The following is a 19,922-nucleotide window of genomic DNA, read 5'->3' on the forward strand; positions in this document are numbered from 1 at the left end:
TTTTTCTTTACATTATTATTATTATTCTTCGTTCACAAAAACTTAAGCATATAACATAACAATATATTCAAATGTACATTATTCAAATACAACATATACAATATAGTTATTTATATTGTTTATATAAAACATAGAAAGTATATACAATATAAAAATGTATGTATTCACATTAAAAATCCTTAATTAATTAATATTGACGAAAAATCTCAATCAACATTTTTATATATTAGTCTATATATTAGAAAAATAAAAAAAAATTACTATTGAAATATTGAAATAAGTTAAAATGTTGAGTATCTTCTATTAAAGTTTTATGAAAAACATATTGATCAAATAATATCTGTTTTATACGATCATTTTCATCTTCCTTGTTAAGAAATAAATATGACAGAGAATAGATTAATTTTTATGTTTCATTATGCGCATTTTTATATATCAAATGTAATTTCTAATAATTATTTTGTATTAAATAATGTGAAAATTATACAATTACATTATATTCTTGAATCATTTCGTTTCCTGATCTCTTCTCCTCAATTTTTCTCCTCGAGTTACATTGTTCATATATATATATATATGAACGACTTACTTATCTTCCACTCGTTGCAAACGTAATATTTTTCGTGATGATACGTTGTAGATCAGAGCTTAACAAAAATCCAAAAAAAATTATTTTATAAAAATTCGTGTATATATCATCAGCGACAATTATAAAGAGATATAATCTTATTATCCAAATAATCTTATTAACAGCTATATTATCTTCTTTTTCTATATATAAAGTATTGAATGTATATTCATTAAATACCTAGAAGGATAAAAATGAAGATAAAAATGAAGTGTTTTCTATCTCTATTATAATTCAACTTTTCTTGTATATATACTTTATTTAATTATTAAAAAATTGATGAAATCAATTTTTTTTTTTTTTTTTTTTTTTTACGAAAAAATGTATAAATGTGTATTTAATCTGTAATGTCGTTGAATTGCAGATTTCATTATCGCATTTTAAACATTGTAATAATTCGTTGACGCAGACACATTTACTATAGTTTTATCCTTTCTTTTTTTGCACGATAATATATAAAAAATAAATATTTTTAAATTTCGTCCTATCTTTTTATATAACGATGACGAATATGAATTTTAATTTTTATCACTTTTTACCCATCGATATTTCTTAAGGTAAGTAACATTTTTATGTGTGTATAACTTTTAAATATACCGCGAAATTTCACGTATATTTCATTTCGTTGATATACTTTCCTCGAAAAATTTCGTCATTCGTTGACATTAAAATTAACAATATAATTAGAATGAAATATTAATTGCAAAATAATTGATTGCATACTGATACCGTTATGTCAATATTTTTATTATGAAATTATAAGTTGCCTACTTTATGCGATAAATTAATGTATTTATATCGCGCAGGATTGAGTATTTTTTATTTGAAATAGGAAAAAAAAAAAAGAAAAAAGACAAATGAAAATTTTACGAATAAATTCTAGTCTCTAGTTATTGAAAAATTAATTTTTTTTTATTGGTTTATAATATATATTTTAATTATTTGAGATAATGAGGTAAGAGAAATAATTAATTTAGTTACACAATATAAGAAGAACAGATTTCGTTTTACATTGAAGAAATGTATAAATCAAAAATTCAAATGAAAATATATATATATAAAGAAGTAAAAAAATCTATATATTTTTCTATAATAAAATCAAATAAAAAATATTTTTTTAATTAATTTTTCTAATTAATTTTATTTACCTAACTGCAAGAAAAATAAAATAAATTTATCTGTCAGATAAATTTTTTCATATTATTTAAGATAATTATTTAAATAATATTATATTAAAATAAAAGTAATAAAAAGTATTGCGTTATATATATATATATATATATGAGAAAAATTTTAGCGCGTTGCGTAATTCTGGAAAATAACGCAAAACGTAACTATGTTTTTTGATTCGCTAACTATCTTGGTACTTTCGTTTACTCGAGCAAAGTTGAATATAATCTATTTTACTTCGTCTTTTTTTTTGATGGAATTTTGTTATTAATTACATTTTCTATTACGCCTTTACCATATACGTTAATTATTAATATATACGTTTCGTGGTATTTTTAAAAAATCAAATTCATACATATTGCGTTTGTCCATTCATTAACATGGATACTCTTAGTGATCTTAAATATGTAAATACAAAAAAAAAAAAAAAAAAAATGAACGTAATAATTTTTTTTATTTACAAATTATTTTCACATTATAATATAATAATTCGTATAATATAATTATTATGTGAGTTCAATATCGATCTAATGTCAATTGAATTTAAATAACAATTATTAGAATATATTACAATATATTAGAATACAAACACGAATTATATTTAAAAATGTCTTTTAATGAATAATATGAATATTCTATTAAAATTTTTGCATTATTTGACTTGAATGGTATACGTTCCAATTCTTTATATTTTTAATAATTTTTCGATATCAATAAATTCTCAAATTCTCTCTGTATATTCTATTACTAATATTTGTTTTAATCGAATGCAATCGATGGTAAAAGTATGATATATCTGTCGTAATTTATTAACATGTATAGCACATGCATTTGTGAGGTTATAATGCAGTTTATTCGGTGTCTCCTTTATGTCGTATGGCTCACTGACTTTCACCAAGTTGTCACTTTCACCAATGAAAATTAGTACTATTGGTTACTTCGTTTATTTTCGAAACTAGCAAATAGATCGTCTCTACTGGGATGCATGCAACATTTTTTAAATTTATAATACATTTAAGTGATAATGAAACCAATCAAATATTGTTAACTAATTTTTTAGTCTTGTTTTCATTATCGAATAGTATTGGTTGTTATAATCTTCATATATATATAGATATCAATCAATTAATAATTAGCAGGAATTAAACTTCTCTTCTTTATTATGAATTTTGGAAATTTGTTATGTTTATTTTTAAGAAAAATATAGAAGACAAACGATTCGAATTTATCTCGTTTTTCTATGTTCTGAAGTTTTTAGTACAATATCCTTCATTAGGTAAGTAAAAGATCTGAATTATCTGTTGAGATTGTTAAAATATGTATATCGCTAAAAATATATGCTAAAGAATTAAAAGCATAATATATTGATTTCATCATCACAAAAATGATAAATAAATTACAATTTTTAAAATATATCATACAAATATATCATAATATATTTTTTATCTCGTATATAATATTAAATTTAATATCATGTTTGATTCTGCACAGAATAAGATTACAACGCTAATAGTGGATAGGAATTGAAACTAAATAATATAATTATCGATATAAATATGGAATTATAAATTATATGAAAAATATTACCATTATATGATTATTGGAAGATTATATCATATATAATTTATATAATATTTAATAATAAATTATTAAAGATATAACAAAAAATGATTCGAAACTATTGATCACTTTAATAAAAAAATCATACCTTATGATATCATTGTATATTTCCGCTGAACTTTGTGACGGTTGTGGCGATTTTTAATGTAGATCAAAGTAAGAAGTCATTTCCTTTTGAAGTCATTTCCTATTGAACTTTTGCAATAGATAGATTAAAATTTCCATAAAATTTCAATATTTTAACAATCATTTTTAATAATTTATTTTAGCAAATAATGATTATTTATGATTATTCATACATAAATATTATATTTTTACATAATATACATCAATACAATTCTATTATTTTATCAATTTTATCAATTTATTGTAACAAACATTAATTGGTTATAAGAATTATTTTTCTATTTTAATAAAACTTTTAAATAGTTTAGCATTTTTTTTTTTAAATATTTTAACAAAATTATTGTTTTATTATAACAGTTTAATTGTTCATTCATATTAAATATTATGATAATTATATTAATATAAAAATATAATATATGTTTTATCTTGGTTAGAAAGGAATCTAAAAGTGATATACTCCAGACATGACTGACTCAACAATCAACATCATTCTAATTTGAAATCTAGAAAATCTATAATAAATATATACTGATAAATTTCTGATTATCAGAACTTCAATATTTTTGTATACTGATCATCAGCTAAATTCGAGGAATTTTCCTTTAACTTGGAGGTGTCGCCAGACACTGACCGCGATATTATTGGTTATTGATTATTAATAAAAAATATTGCTTGAAATCATCTCATTAGTTGAACTTGATTTCTGCAACATCTTGTACACTTGTGATTAAATATTTCTGAAAACTCTGTATATTTATATGAGATCAATTAATTTTAAGATCTCGATACATCTATATCATATATACGAGTACTATATAGATACTCTCACGAATATATCCGATCTCTCCCGACTTTTCTCGACGAACATGAAGATTTCTGCAATATATACCAAGATAATTTTCATAGTAATTCTAATAAGATTGTTACAATTTTTCTAACATTATATTGATATGAAATCTATTGGAATTACGAATATCGAATAATCAGATTTATTATACCGGTTATAATATCACTTTTTCGTTTTTGTATTAGATAATCGATATATTGGTTATTTTCATAAACTTGCCTGAACCAAGTGACTTCGAACACTTCGAATCTATTTCGAAAGAAATATGAAAAAAAAGAAATTTCCAATTTTAATATTACAAAGGATGTTGCAAATCAAAAAACATTGGAAAACAATTTTAGAAGATATAAAAGAAGAAATGGAAGAAATTAATTAAAAATCATAAAATTTTTATTTTATAAAATAAATAGATCTTTCATTTACAATTCGTTATTCGTATTATCTAAAATTATAATTTATTTACATGTCAAATGTGTAGTTCGCATCATATTAGATTAATGTTTCTTTTGATCGAAAAATTAATTTCTACGCATTTAAAAATTAAACACTCGCCGTTTATTCCTCTAAGTGTATACTATATCGATTGTACAGATAACTTGCGCATTGACCAAAAATTATCACAGAAAATTATCAACAAAGAAAAGATATCGTGTAAAAATTAACTAACTTGTGTTATTAACTGCGGAACATAAAACTATCTTGACAAAAAAAAAAAAAAAATAGATAATTATCACTACAATAAAATACGAATTTAACATTAAAATTTGAAGGTGACTTTTTAAGCGTTTTTAATGCACGACTAGTAGTTTCTTCTTTATGATAATCTTCTCTTAAAAAGAAAATATTATTTATACAAAATTCGTTTAAAATACACGAATGTCTTACATTCGAGAAGAATTGCTACTGATTACTTATTTTTTCTGAGATTGATTTTACATCATATATAACTTTCCAATAGCATGCCATAGGACTCGTCACCATAGATATTTCATAAATTTTTATAATTTTCTTTTGGGTATATATATTTGAAAGTATATTAGAATTTTTTCATATATAAATATATATATATATATATATATATATATATATATATATATGTATATATAATATAAATTGTTTGACATAATGTTTGTAAAATTGCTTGTAACGTAATTTGAGCTATTTAAAAGTCAAATTAATCAACTCTATTTTCTCAAAAATTCTTAAATTAAGAAAATTAAATTCCAAAAATATAAGATACGATGTTAATTTTTTCGAATGAACAATTGAAGAAAAGTTAACGAGTTTGATTTCTTTGACTCGTTTCGTTGCACGCAATTTTTGAACTTCATCACGATTGACATAATTTACAAGTTTCATAATAAAAGCCTTAAAAAGAAAACAAAAATTTTTTTGGCAATTCTCGTAATCTTAACTAGACGACGAGTTAAGTTTGTAGCGGTGTATTGCCGCCACGTCTCCTCCTCACATCTTCCTTACTCTAATTCTCATACATTCACCGATACAGTCATGTTCATATAAAGACATACATCTGCAAGCACACAAAACGTGTGAAGAATTTCACTTAAATATATTTCATATAATAATCAATAGACAAGCCGAAAAATTCAAAGAAAGAAAGGAACGCGTCATATTCATGTGATATCCTTGACATCGTATCAAATTGTGATAAATTTGATCACAGTCGGTCTACAATAGATCCTAAGTCTTAAATCTTAAAAAAGCAAATTAATCAATTAGTAATATTGTGTTAAAATTCAAACAATGAGAGAAGAAACAGATCTTTAAATCTAGATATTAATTATAATCGGTTTGAAATTATTTGAGTATCTTATCAACTAATCTTGTTTATCATCAAATAATCGGAATTTCAAAATTACTCATGGCAATTTGAAATTATTTGAGCTCTTGTCTTCATTTGATCTTTCTTTCATCAAACAATTACAATTTTTAACTTTTTAATTCCAAGATTACTCATGAGGAGTTGAAACTGTTTGAGCAATTAATTAATCTCTTTGTCATCAAATAATTTGCCACCTCGTAAACATGATTACAGTCTCGCGCTTTGACTGATCTTAAATCTTGAATCTTTTAATCTTAAGGGATGAAATTTGACATTTTCTTCAATTTCCAAATCAACTTCTTGCAACCCAAGATCTACGATTTAGAATCGTCATTAAAATTTACTCTTTAAAATTTATATATTGGTTAGACCGGCTATCATCATATCGTTATGGATACAAATTTACATTTGTGAATTCACGAAATACGATGCATAGGTAATTATTTTCGCAATTTTTTACTTTTGGAAGCCGCGATTGTCGATAAACACACGGTTCCTAAGTCCATTATCGGAAATGTATCCGGTTGCCATTTTGCACTCGTTGGCGTATATCGTGCCGTTCTCCTTCACACTACCACTCTGCTCATTCTTCTGTTTCTCTGCTTTCAGTTCCTTCTTTAATGCGGAAGAGTGCTTCTTCTTATACGCTTGGATATAGAAATCACGGAACAAGAAGTAGAACATAACGGCGTGCATGCCGATCCACCAGACGAATGCTTTCGGGTAATTACATTCGATGAAGAGAAGCTGGAATGCGTGGATTATCACAAGGATGAATTGAATCATTTGCATGCTGGTCAGGTATTTCTTCCACCAGAGGAAGCGTTGCACTTTTGGTCCGAGAGCGGCTAAGAAGTAATAGGCGTACATCCAGATGTGCACGAACGTGTTGAGGAAGCCGAAGAACGAGCTGTGGCCGCCTGTAAACGAAAGTTGGATCGTAATCGAGTTTCGAATTTTGAGCGTGTTGAGAAATTTTTTTGCGTCATTAGATTGATAGCATTTAGAATTGAGTAGAATTTTTATTCGAATGAAAATAAGTGAAAATGAGTAGAAAGAAATGATTATATCGAAATAAATATATAATAAAAGAAATATATTCTATAAATTTATATATATATATAGGGTGTTTTCATAATATTGCAAAATTGGAATAGCTCGCGAGAGACTCATTAAAAGAAAAATAAAATAAATGCTGTTTAGTGTAAAGAGGAATATCTGATTGAAATTAAAAGGATATTTAAGAGACTTGAAGTAGTGTATTATTATATTATTATCAATTATTTAAGATAAAATAATATATAAAAATATATGTGTACAAAATTAAAATGAAAATTTCGTGTAAATAATTTTATAAGTAAAAATTTATTTCGTTTGTTTTTGATCTCCTAATAGATAATGTTATATTTTCTTTCATTATAGAATTGGGTTACAAATTGAAGAATTGTTAACAAATGAAAACAAGTATATAATATTTTTATTTAATTGACAATTAATTGAATTAAAATTTTGCCTTTTTTAATATATTCTTTATTTCATTTAAATCAAATAAAAAAATGCCCAATATTGATTCATTTACATGCAAATCATTTACATTTCAAATGCAAACCTAATTTCAAAAATTAGGTAGAAAAAATCAAATTGATAAATACTAACCAGGACTGAACTTAACGCCAAACCAAACAGACATCGGCATGCATCCATGATGGATTACGTGTAAAGTCGTGATCTGATTGTTCTTCTTTCTCAACACGAAGAATATCGTATCCAAAAATTCGGTAAATTTTGAGATGTAGTACCACCAACAACCTTCTGCCATTCGAATTGCCAATGGATTATCTGAATAATCTACCGGTTGACAACGGAAGGAATAATGACCTCCCCATCCTGCTAACAAACTCTGCGAACAAATATGTATTATGTATAAAATTTTCATCAAATAATTTTATCCCATTTTTAATCGTGCACTGTTATTCAAATTATTTTTATAACAGTTGCAAATATTAAACTTGTATAATTTTCTTTCTTGAAAATGTAATTACAGCACGAATTTAAACATTTATCCGGGCAGATGACTTCTATGAGTTCAAGTTGAGTGAAAAAGAGAAAGTGAGATAAAAAATCAAATTTCGTTTATTTTATAATACTTGAGTCAGTCACTTCAAGCTTCTATTTTCAAGAATTGATAGGATTTTAAAATCTTATTATATAAATAATAATAAATTAAAAATATTTAGATATACACTTTAAAGATATGAAAGTAACAAAAAAGTGTTAAACTTATTAATACCAAAACTTGGTGGATAATAAAATAATTATTAAATAAACGATGAAATTTATTATTAAATGGATATGATTAAAATCAAATTTTTGATTCATCAAAATTTTCCATTTTTTTTTATTATCTTTACATTTTTTTGTCTATTTTTTTTTTATCTAAAACAATTGTCTTTGTCAATAAATATATATTATTTATTAACAGTCACATTTATAATATTTACAGATTTTTTTCAAAAAACTCTCTTCAATTCTATGAAGACTTAAAAAATGAAAATATAAACTTACTTAAATACAAATTATTTTTTCACAATTATTTTGTATCTAAAACTTGAATAATGATTTTATCTTTATAAGTCGAAATTTACATCTAAAAATCAAATTTTTATTATCAGATACTCGAATTTATTAACAATTCGAAATAATAATAATAATAATATTACTACTGTTATTATTACTAATAATAATAATAACTAATATTTATTTATTTAATGTTAAAAAATTTTTTGATATAATAAAAGTCACAAAAAAGGGAATGTAAAGATTGAGAGAATGATACAAAAGAAAAAAAATTAAACAAAATAAAATATACAGAATAGAATAAAATAATGCAAATGAAATAAAGTAAAATTCCAGACACGAAATATGCAAAGTGAAATAAAACGATTGTGTCACAATTTATTTGTAACGAACTACAGTATTGTTTTGCTTTTGTCAGTTTTATTTTAAATATTTGCAAGACAACATTTCTAAATTTTTCTTTTTTTGATCTTTGTTGTAAAATTTTTGTTTGTTAAATATTTTTGTTCATTATATAGATTTAAAGATTTGTGTAACGAATTTTCATACCTCGTTAAATAGCCATGTGGAGAATATCACTTGAAATAAATTATAAAATAGCAAAATTTTCCTAAGATCAAAAGGTTTCCGATTTTCCATGAGTTTAGGACCCAAAACTTTGACGAAGTAGGCATAAAATAAGCAAATGAATAAGGTTGGAAATGGACTGCTCATCATGAACCAGTTGTTGACTCTGGGATCGCTCTTGTTGTCCATCAGATTGCGGTATTCATCGTATATTGCCATTACAAGCTGCGCCATCTATAAATTAAAATAAATTTTATAAATTTATAATTTTATTATTTGCAAATTTTATTGATTTGATTTATTATCAATTATTAGTAATAATGTTTGTCATCACAATCAATCATCAGTAAAAAAAACATTAATAATTTCATTGATCACAAAATTATTCAGAGATATTAAATTATTAGATAAATAAGTTTTAAAGAAAGTTTTATTAGATAAAGTTTTCCCATACTTTTTGCATAATAGAGAAATATATAATAAAATAAACATTTATAAAATACTGTTTTACCAACAGCTGCAAATGATGATTGAGATTTAAATTGAAACGTATAAAGAATTACATTTAAAAATTTCTTATTAAATATTATTTGTAAAATCAAAAATAGGAAATATTTCACTTTCCAAAGTTATAAAACTGATATATCTATAATCTTAGTAGACAAAAATAATTATTTTAGCATTTTATACTTAATTATATGTCATTTATATAATTTTTTAACTTTATCTTTTTCTATTACAAATATATTGTAAATATTAACAAATAATTATATTAAAAATATGAATTATCATTAAATTTCAATTACTTATATGTTCAATTATGCAATGTTATGTTTAATTAATATTTAATAAATTCTTTTTATATATTTCTCTTTTATATTTTCCTCTTTTATCACAAAAAAAAAATGCTAAAAACTTTCTTGATTATCTGATATATCAATCAATCACACTGTTCAGTTAATCACTTAAATATAAAATTCACACGATTTGTAAATATTAATGAGATATACGTTACACTCTACACGTTATCTACTTTTCCAGATATTGTCTATATTTTAAAAAGTAAAGCTGTTCGCGCGTATCTACGGTTCGTCCAACGCGGACAACGGTTTGAGAATCTATAGATCAACGTCGCCACGAAAAGTTAAAATTCAGTCAATCCTTTCACTGAAATTTTTGAACGTATTACGACTGCGAAAGTGGTAACATGAACATCTCTTATGAACTAGATCAAAAATTTTTGCGTTTATATACATAATGTTATATAGTGTTTAAATATATATAATATCTTTCAATAGTGAATGAATTATTTTATTATGGTAAGTGCTATACGTAGCATAGTATATTTGTTACATTGTAAAAAATTATTCTACGATAAGAATTATATGTTGTTGGAGACATGAATAAGTGATCAAATGATAAAAGTGTTATTATTATATATTAAAACTTATTACATATTATATTATGATTATTATTATTTTTATTATTATAGGTTAGAAAATCTATACAAAATTGGACATCTTTTATTTGAAATGAAAATAAAAAAATAAAAATGAAATATATTTATTTGAAATTGAAAAATGTACATGAATAAATTTAAATTTGATTTAATCTTATTCAAAAAATAAGATTATTTTAATATGATTACTTAAATTGTTGATTACTCTAAATAATAAATAGAAAATTAAAGATAATAAATTTCTTTATAAATAGAAAAAATAGATATCATAATTTGGGATAAATAAGCTGAAACAAATATTAAAAAAAGAAATATTTTCAATAAATAAATACTATTTAAAAATATCTCATATAATATATATTTTATAAATCATATATAATATTATTTATTATCTACATTAATACATAATGTAAATCAAATTTATTATGTTTTTTTTATTAATATTAATTATTAATAATTAAAATTATTATATAAATTATCAATATTTGATTAATATTAATAATTATTATTCAAATAACGTATAAAATATATAATAAAATAACAAAAAAAAGTAAAATAAAAATTTCGTTTAAATATTTATTTGAATAAGAATTTAATTTGATAAAATTAATTCAAAAAATGTTACAATCTCAGAATTTTTATATATGATAAAATTGTATAATATTAGCCAAATTTATATTATATTATTTATATTTATATCCTATAAATATAATTACTCTATTAACTTTAAAGATCTGAAAAGTACATAACAATTTAATATCTTCAATTTTTCAAATTTTTCATACATTCAATTTTTTCTTATAATTTTAAAAAAATTTAAAATAATTTAATACTTCATTTACATTGTTTTTTAACTTTTAATATTGTTTTTGTTAAAGTTTCTACTTATAAGATGATATTTGAAATAATATTTAAAATTATTTAAAATTATTTCATATTATTATTTTAAATAACTATATGAGGTAATATGATCATGAATAATATGTTGTTTCAAATAATGTCATTTTAAATCAGGTACTACCTATCTTTTGTCTCTTTTCGTGGGCAGAAATTTTGCAAGACAAAACCGACTTTCAATATAGTTCCTTGCGAAATTTAACAAATTACAAGCAACCGGCGAGTTTCCCCAAGAACCGAAAAAGCGACACGTTTATTCGACCATCGATTTTGCAATACGATCTGCAACTATTGTAATTGGAAAGAGACGTGATCTCACTAACTGCAATACCGATGGAGGAAACGCATTTTTCTTGCAAAAAAATTCAGATTACTATACCTCAAGTTTATCATTATTATTTTTATTGCATTTCCTCCACCTCATTTAATTTTAATAAATATTATTACTAAACTTTTAGATCAATGTTTCTTAATCTTTTTATCACATAATCGATCGTATTTATTTGTAATGATATCGACTCAAATGTTGTTGTTGTTATTTCTGAAATTTTAGATCAGTGTTTCTCAATTGTTTTTACCAAAGATTGGTGATCCTATTACATTTTTTTATAATGATTTTAAGTGTTATTATTATTGCAGAGTAATGCTCGGGTAAATATCGCAAGGATTGAGACAAATGTAATTATTCTGAGAATTATTGGCAACTTTTTCTCAATTCTATTTGGTTCACTGACTCGTATAAAAGAAGAGAGAGAAAAAAATTTCTTATGAATGAAATAGAAAAAGTATTTGTATTTTGTCTTATAAATATATATATATATATATTGATTCAGAAATTTATAACGATAACCTTTCTGATAATTAAGACAACAAAAACAAAATAAAGTAAGATTCTATTTTCTATTTCTCTCCCATTTTGTTTCTATTTTGCTATTTTTTGCTATTTATTCTATTTCATTTAATGCGAATTGCTTTTGATTTAATAAATAAACCTCAATCGATTTTTATACATTAATTTTTGTATCTGTTTAGTCAGTAAAATCAATCCCAAAGATTTCAAAAATATATCGACACACTGTATATCACTGTATGCAAATAAATAAAATTATGCTTATAGGCGCGACTCAGATGTATTTAAAACAGCTTAGGTATGTATTAGACAATATAAAAATCAGGAAAATAAAGAATTATTTATAAGAACTTGTAAAGATAATAGATGTAAATTAGCAATAATTATCAAGATTTAAAATTAGATACATGTATTATATTTAAAATTATAGGCATACTTTATTGTTCTTAGTTGTAGTAAAAAACATTTAAAAAAAAATCATAAATAAAACTAAATGATAAATTATATGCAAAAAATTTTTTTTATACTATCATACATGATTTCCAATTGTAAATATGCATTCGTTATTTGTTTCAGTTCAATTAACAACAAATAATGTTGATGAATTCAATTTTGTACATTTAAATACAATAAGAATTTTAAATATACCATATATTTTCAATATATGCAAAAACTATATTGATCATCTCATATCAAAGGTACAAATTTTCTATTAAGGATATAGAATAAGTAATACATAATTTTCATCATGTTAAAATGATAAAGCTATTTTATCATATTAACTAGTGAAATTGAATTTTGAAATAAACATTTATACTGATCATAAAAATCTATTAATCTTTTTATCATCAAACTGCAAATGTTTTATAAATATAAAATTATATTTTTGTAAACAATAAAATAGAAAAAAATAGAAACCACAGATATTATCTATTAATCATCATCTATTAAATAATAGAATGAATATATATTGTTTTATATATTTTTCCACATTATATGCATTTTACATATGCATTTTTACATTTTTAAATATTTCATAAATGCGTATTATAATATATAATTATACTTTATATCACTACATTACATATCATTACATTATCATATTGTTATATTATATTATTACAAATTAGCGTTCTCTTTACTATTCGCAGTTAAGATTAAATGGACAAAATAACTTCCGCTAATTTGAATGAAAGAGAAAAAATGAATATAAATTAGGAATATGTTAAAACAAATCTTATTATCATAATATACTTGATAATATATTATTTTGTTTTATTTGCATTTAATATATGTATATGCATTTTTATTCTTTTGTTTTGTTATTGCATTAATACACGAATGCTACAGTTGGCAAAAAACAATTTTTTTCTAACGATAATACGATAACGAGATGATAATCATGAAGAAAAAAAAAAAAATATGTCAAACGAAATTTAAAGTTGAGTTTAAAGTTCAACAAGAGGAACAACCTTGAGAAAAAGAAAAAAAAAAGAAAAAACGTTCGAAGAAGCTCATGGACCGATTCTTATCACCTTATTCTTCATCAACGTATCATTAGCTACTCTTTATTTGTTTTTCCACTTTTTTTTTTTTTCTTTTTTTTTTCGTTTAAAGCATCTCTTAACCAACATGCATCTATGCATATATGCATTGGTATGTACGCATACCAATGTACAAAGAAACATAAAATCAGTTGAATTTAAAATCGCAGCATCGCAAAAATAACTGATTTCAATGCACATACAATTACAGAATAGTACATGTGTAGTTAAATATTTTAGCTATCGAACAGAAATATACATCGATCTTTACTTACTGATATGACTCGATTGGATTCTGAAGTGTGTTTACATTGTGTGTTTTTCTTTTTTTCTCTCTCTCTCTCGAGAATAGAGAATGAATGAAGGAGAGTGAAAGGGAATTAAGCGAAAGAGAAAGACAGTCGAAAGTCGACGAGGCAATTCTTCAACGCGACAGTTATAGAACATTTTGTTTTTTGGTTTTTTTCTTCTTTGACGATGAAATATTTATCATGCTGTATTTGTGGAAATTTTTTTTTAATCAAAAATAAGATCAAAAAACAATATAATTTTGACAAAAAGAAAGAAAGTGATATTGCGCCTGCCTTTATTCCAATAAAAAGAAATTGATAAAAATTTTAATAAAAAAAAAAAAAAAAATGCGTTGGTAAAAGTTTCATTTAGAAAGAAAACTCATTGGAAATAAAAAATGATTTTGTTCTTTAATTTTTTAATTAGCACTGCCTCACTAACACTTGATCTCGAATCGAATTACATTGTTTGCGTTGTTTTAGTGGTGAATCTTTTGCAGTTACAGTTACGCGGGGAAAAATGTTAAAATTGATCAAATGTAAAAACCGATCAGATTTCAAAGTGTTTCGATGAAATTTCTATGGTCAGATATTCGAAATTTCGAAATAAAAATTCAGCACCCAAGTGTTAAGTGTTATTAATTTATCAATAATCATCGAAGATTTTTATCATCGAAATCGAGATCTTAAGCGGTTATTAAATTTTGAATTCAGATTCAAAACATTATAAATCCCACTAAAAATAACTAATCGGCAAGTTATATCGATTGTACAACTTTTATCATATATATATATATATATTTCGACCATTATTAAGACCATCTATAAGAACATAGATAAAATTCTTCAGAAATTTGAATTCTCATTTTTTCCTTTGTCTTTTTTCCTAGCTAAAAGACAAAGAAAATGATAATCCCAATTTGAAAATCTATCAACATTTCGTGTTATCTTGATTAATAAAATGTTATATTAAAGCATTTTTCTTTTTATTTTCATTGAAACGATGTTTCTCATTTAAAATAAATTAGATGATGATTCTAGATACAATCAAACGAAATTTTCCAACTTTGTTTAGATAGAATTTTTTCCTACACTTTTTCTGCACTTATATTTTATTCAATACTTTTTTTTTTTTTTTTTTTTATCTCAATCCTTCGATATACACACTGAAAACTAAGTATATGCCGAATAAACATTTCAACTATGGGAGACAAGAAGGAAAGATTAATGTTGCCATATTCAGCAAATGAAATACAAAGTTGGACGAGAAACAAAAGGAAAAGAACAAAAAAGACCGGCCTTGCTCGATAAATAATGGATCTATGCTCGATTATACAACATTTTTTACAGAATTATTCATTGTCCGTCTTTGGTTTCCCACATTTTTATCACATTAATTTCCAAGAAACGCGTTTTCCACGCGCTTAAATCAATCACGGATCTCGATGAATGGAGGAGACGCATTTCGCGCGAATCGATTATATATTTGCAATGTAAAACGGGAGATCTATAAGTCTATCGAGTCGCGTTCGCGTAATGCAATTGAAATCGCTGCTCTCCTGCCAATTCCACGCTCATTAAACACTATTTGCTGTCCAGTCAGGTGCATCCTCGTGTCTTTATCTTTTTAAGCAAAGAAAGCGGCCAACGCCTTTGCGTTGCCATTGAGACAATGGCGGTGGTGTTGCGGTATTGAAAGGATTAAAAGGCTGATCAAATGTTAGAAACGTGAACGAGATGAGATTTTTTAAAAATTTCAGCGGTCGACGAAATAATCGGAAGCGAGATTATTCAAATTTATAATAAAAATTAGAGATCGATGCTAAAATAAACACGAAAGCACGTATTATATTTTAGATGTTATGTAAATACGAAAGAGGTGGCTTAATTTATTTACTAATTATTACGCTGATTGTAATTAAAATTTTTATGGATATATATAAAATTGTAAAATAAATATGATGATTTAATCCATTGAAAGTTTTTTTTTAAAAAATTACTTTTATTCTTGGAAAATTTAAATTTTCATCGATTTGATTTCTGAATTGAAAATTTATTTACGATACAATGACCAGCTTTTGCGCATTTTCCTTCAATCGTTTTTTGCATATCTGATGTTTTTAGAAAGAACGAGATGTTAAACTGACGAGATGTTACACGAACATTGAATAAAATGCAAACGGAAATATATTTTAAATAGCGGCTGAAAAAATTACTTGAATATTCTTCATTCGACGGGGAGGGGGGGAGGGAGGGGGGGAAATTGCATGAATAGATATAATATTTGTATAAAATTTTTATAAAGATATAATTAATAAGTAAACGCGGTTGATTGTATAAACATGTATGTTTGAAAGAAATTTAAAAAATACATCTATTTAAGAATCATAAAATATTTATTATAATATAAACGTATTATTGAAATGTTGTACACTTCGTGAACAACGACAAAAATGAATTTGAAATGATTAAGAAAAATTAGTAGAAAGAAAAATTTAATGCCAATCTGAAATATTAAATATTTATAGTAGTAAAGATAAAAAAAAATTTGAAAACAAAAAAAAAATAATTTAAAGAGAAAAATTATAGTATTGAAATTGAATCTGCTAAATGTTTTGTTAATATAATTAATTTTAACCTGATATATAATATTTAATACTAATATAATAAAAATAAATTATTCAAATATACTTTTGTATCGTATTAAATGTATATTGTATACTCGAATTTATTTCAAATATAAATTAATAAATAATAAAAATTTTTAATCTATACATGAATAATAATAATAAATCGATCGATGTGTCTATTATATTTTATCAAATTTTGTGAACATGCATATTTTTCTTTTTTTTTTTTATAATTTTTCTATAGAAATATTCAATTATGTAATTCTAAAATTTTTCTTTTAACAAATTATCCAAATTTAAATGAATTATATTTTCAATTGTTATTCTCTATTATTGAATTCTATCCGCCATTATCGAAATAAGATTAATAATTTTTGAGAAAGAAAATATAAATGTTTCAATTTCAGTTAAATAATTTATCAGTCATATTATAGTGAATGGTAAACCAAGAATATTTATTCAACGCAGGAGAGTCTGCAATTAGAGTAATTTGAGATTGTACGGTAAACTATTCAATTAAAATAATTTTGATATTTAGCGGTAATTAAACATAATTAGAATTTTACAGATACCGTCTTAAATAGATCATATTGCGTAAAGATTTATGCTTTATTAAATTTTAGATTTCGTAAAATAAATAATTTATTAGATTAAATCTGGATTCGAAAAATTTTATAAAACTACGTTTTATTTTGAGACTATTTTTTTGAAGTTCTTTGAGAAATGATTTATTTTTAAAATGTTCTATGAAGTATATTCATAAATTATTATTTGAAATATTTAAATTTCATCCAAGTTTATTTCACATCATTTTGGATTTTCAATAATGACAAAATTTGTCTAAATTTAATAAGATTCTTTTATTTCTTGTGTGAAACAATTCTATACAAAAATCAGCAATTATATATGAAATTTTATAACTATACAGTCTTGAAAAATAAAAATATAATAAAAAATTATTACTTCAATTAATAATTTAGTATAGTACAAATAAATATTTTCCTTATATATATCCATTATTAAAGTAATTGTGAAATAAACTTTAAAATATTTTATTTTATCGAAATTGTTTCAAAAATTATTTTCTATACTTTTCTGTTTGAAATATATTTAACACTGTATTTATAAAATATCATATGTTATATAAATAATAATGCACTTTCTTTTTAAATCATTTATTACCGATCCTATTTACTTTATGATATGATGATACTCATATATATTTGTTCATAAATCAATCATTTAACGCTCGCATCAAAATATACGGTACAATTATATTTTGGAAATCTTTAAACTTTTTGTTTAAACATCAATCGAACACAAAAACTCTTTGATCTTTTTAAATTAAACTTGATGCATACCATAATTTTTATACATAACCGAATTTTTATATATACTCACTGTGATCTATTTAACTTGCTTTCTATATCAATGATAGCGGAAAATCGAAAAATATTGATCGCTTCTTATTCACGAATTACAGTTGAAAAAAACTTGAAAGTGGTTTACAACTATCGAGATATCGATTTGATTCTTCGTGTCAAAGAGAGTACGTTCGTGTCTAGCTACCTTCGTAGAAACTGAAGTTCCGCAATGAAAACCGAGTTTTATATATCAGCACATAACCTGACCAGCAGGCAACGTGTGTGCAACGTGTTGACGTGAGGTAGACGGTGATCCAACCAATCTCTGCTCATAATTGACGCTCTTTATCTGCTGTATGGATGGTTCTCGATTGTCCAAGAATCGTGCATACGTGAGGGTGTAGTTTGTTTTCTTAGGTTCTTTGTCGATCACGCACTCATTTTTATTTGGAAGAACCAAGCAGTGGTTCAGAAAGTTATGTGTTTGGTGCTATCATTAAAGTTATATCATTGTTATCATTGAAGTGATTAATTTTTGTTTACAATTGAATGGGAGATTGATTAATCGTGTCGATAATAATAATAATTTTTATTGGATATTGCATGATTGTTGAAAATTTTTACATTCGATGTATTGTTTATTAATATTTGTGGCATTTAAAGTATGTATTAGCTTTTATGATAAATTCGTTCGCGTTTCTTTGTATGAGTAATGGATATTAAGGACTTTATGTTTTATCAAGATGATTTTTGTTTGAAGTGAAAATAATAAACAAGAAAGAAAAAATAATTTCAATAAAATTAAGGTTATATTATTTGAAATAAATAATGCAAATAAATTTTAAAGTTATTGATTATTGAATTAAGACATTTGAATAGTGAAAAACTATTTAATTTCAAAATTCTATAGTTTTTAAAATTCATTAAAAATATGCTAAAAAATTAGGTCTCAAAATTTTTTATTTTTGATGTATTTTAGTAAATTTATGAAACTTTAACTTTGATAAATATAATAGTTTTAATAATAAATTAATAACAATAAATTTATAAAAATCTTGTTCTATACTTTCTTAAAATAAATAAAATTATATATATATATATATATTTGAAAATAATTTTTGTATATGAAAAATAACATTTAGTAAATTTTTATTGAGAGATTTTTTTATCGAGCGTTTCAGATTACTAATTATTTAATTTATGGAAATTAAAATTTGTTTTTTATTAATATTAGACCATAGAAAGAACATTGACAAGAACTATTTTTGAATCGTTTAAAAAATATTGCCGCGTTATTCATTTAATATTATTCAATTAATAAAAAATTTGAAATTAATTTGATTGAAGTTCATTTATCTAAAAGATTACAAAAATTTTGATTATTATTCTTATTAAAATTTTACATGTAATAAATGATGTACAATGTGCGGGAATCTTTTATATCTCTGCTGAAATAGTCTTGAATGTTGTTATAATGTTTATATCAAACACATTCCTTCATTTCAAATCC

At 23.5% G+C, this 19,922-nt stretch overlaps 1 protein-coding gene and 1 long non-coding RNA gene across 2 annotated transcripts; both read right to left on the reverse strand.

Annotated features, from left to right (window-relative positions):
• LOC147656268 (uncharacterized) lies at nucleotides 1-4,361 on the reverse strand. The gene is made up of 2 exons (XR_015294742.1): nucleotides 3,507-4,361; nucleotides 1-647 (listed from the first exon to the last, which is right to left on the reverse strand). It is a non-coding gene; the product is annotated as an uncharacterized LOC147656268 (long non-coding RNA).
• A 398-nt stretch (nucleotides 4,362-4,759) lies between these two features.
• LOC100870375 (very long chain fatty acid elongase AAEL008004) lies at nucleotides 4,760-18,630 on the reverse strand. The gene is made up of 4 exons (XM_003691216.4): nucleotides 18,450-18,630; nucleotides 9,361-9,612; nucleotides 7,891-8,134; nucleotides 4,760-7,154 (listed from the first exon to the last, which is right to left on the reverse strand). Exons 2-4 carry the CDS (start codon nucleotides 9,610-9,612, stop codon nucleotides 6,691-6,693), a joined length of 960 nt encoding a protein of 319 aa, XP_003691264.1. The 5' UTR covers nucleotides 18,450-18,630; the 3' UTR covers nucleotides 4,760-6,690.
• Nucleotides 18,631-19,922: the final 1,292 nt, after the last annotated feature.

This window comes from Apis florea, unplaced genomic scaffold, assembly GCF_048593485.1.
Source record: "Apis florea isolate Af1SG1 unplaced genomic scaffold, ASM4859348v1 contig_37_pilon, whole genome shotgun sequence".
NCBI classification, from domain to species: Eukaryota; Metazoa; Arthropoda; class Insecta; order Hymenoptera; family Apidae; genus Apis; species Apis florea.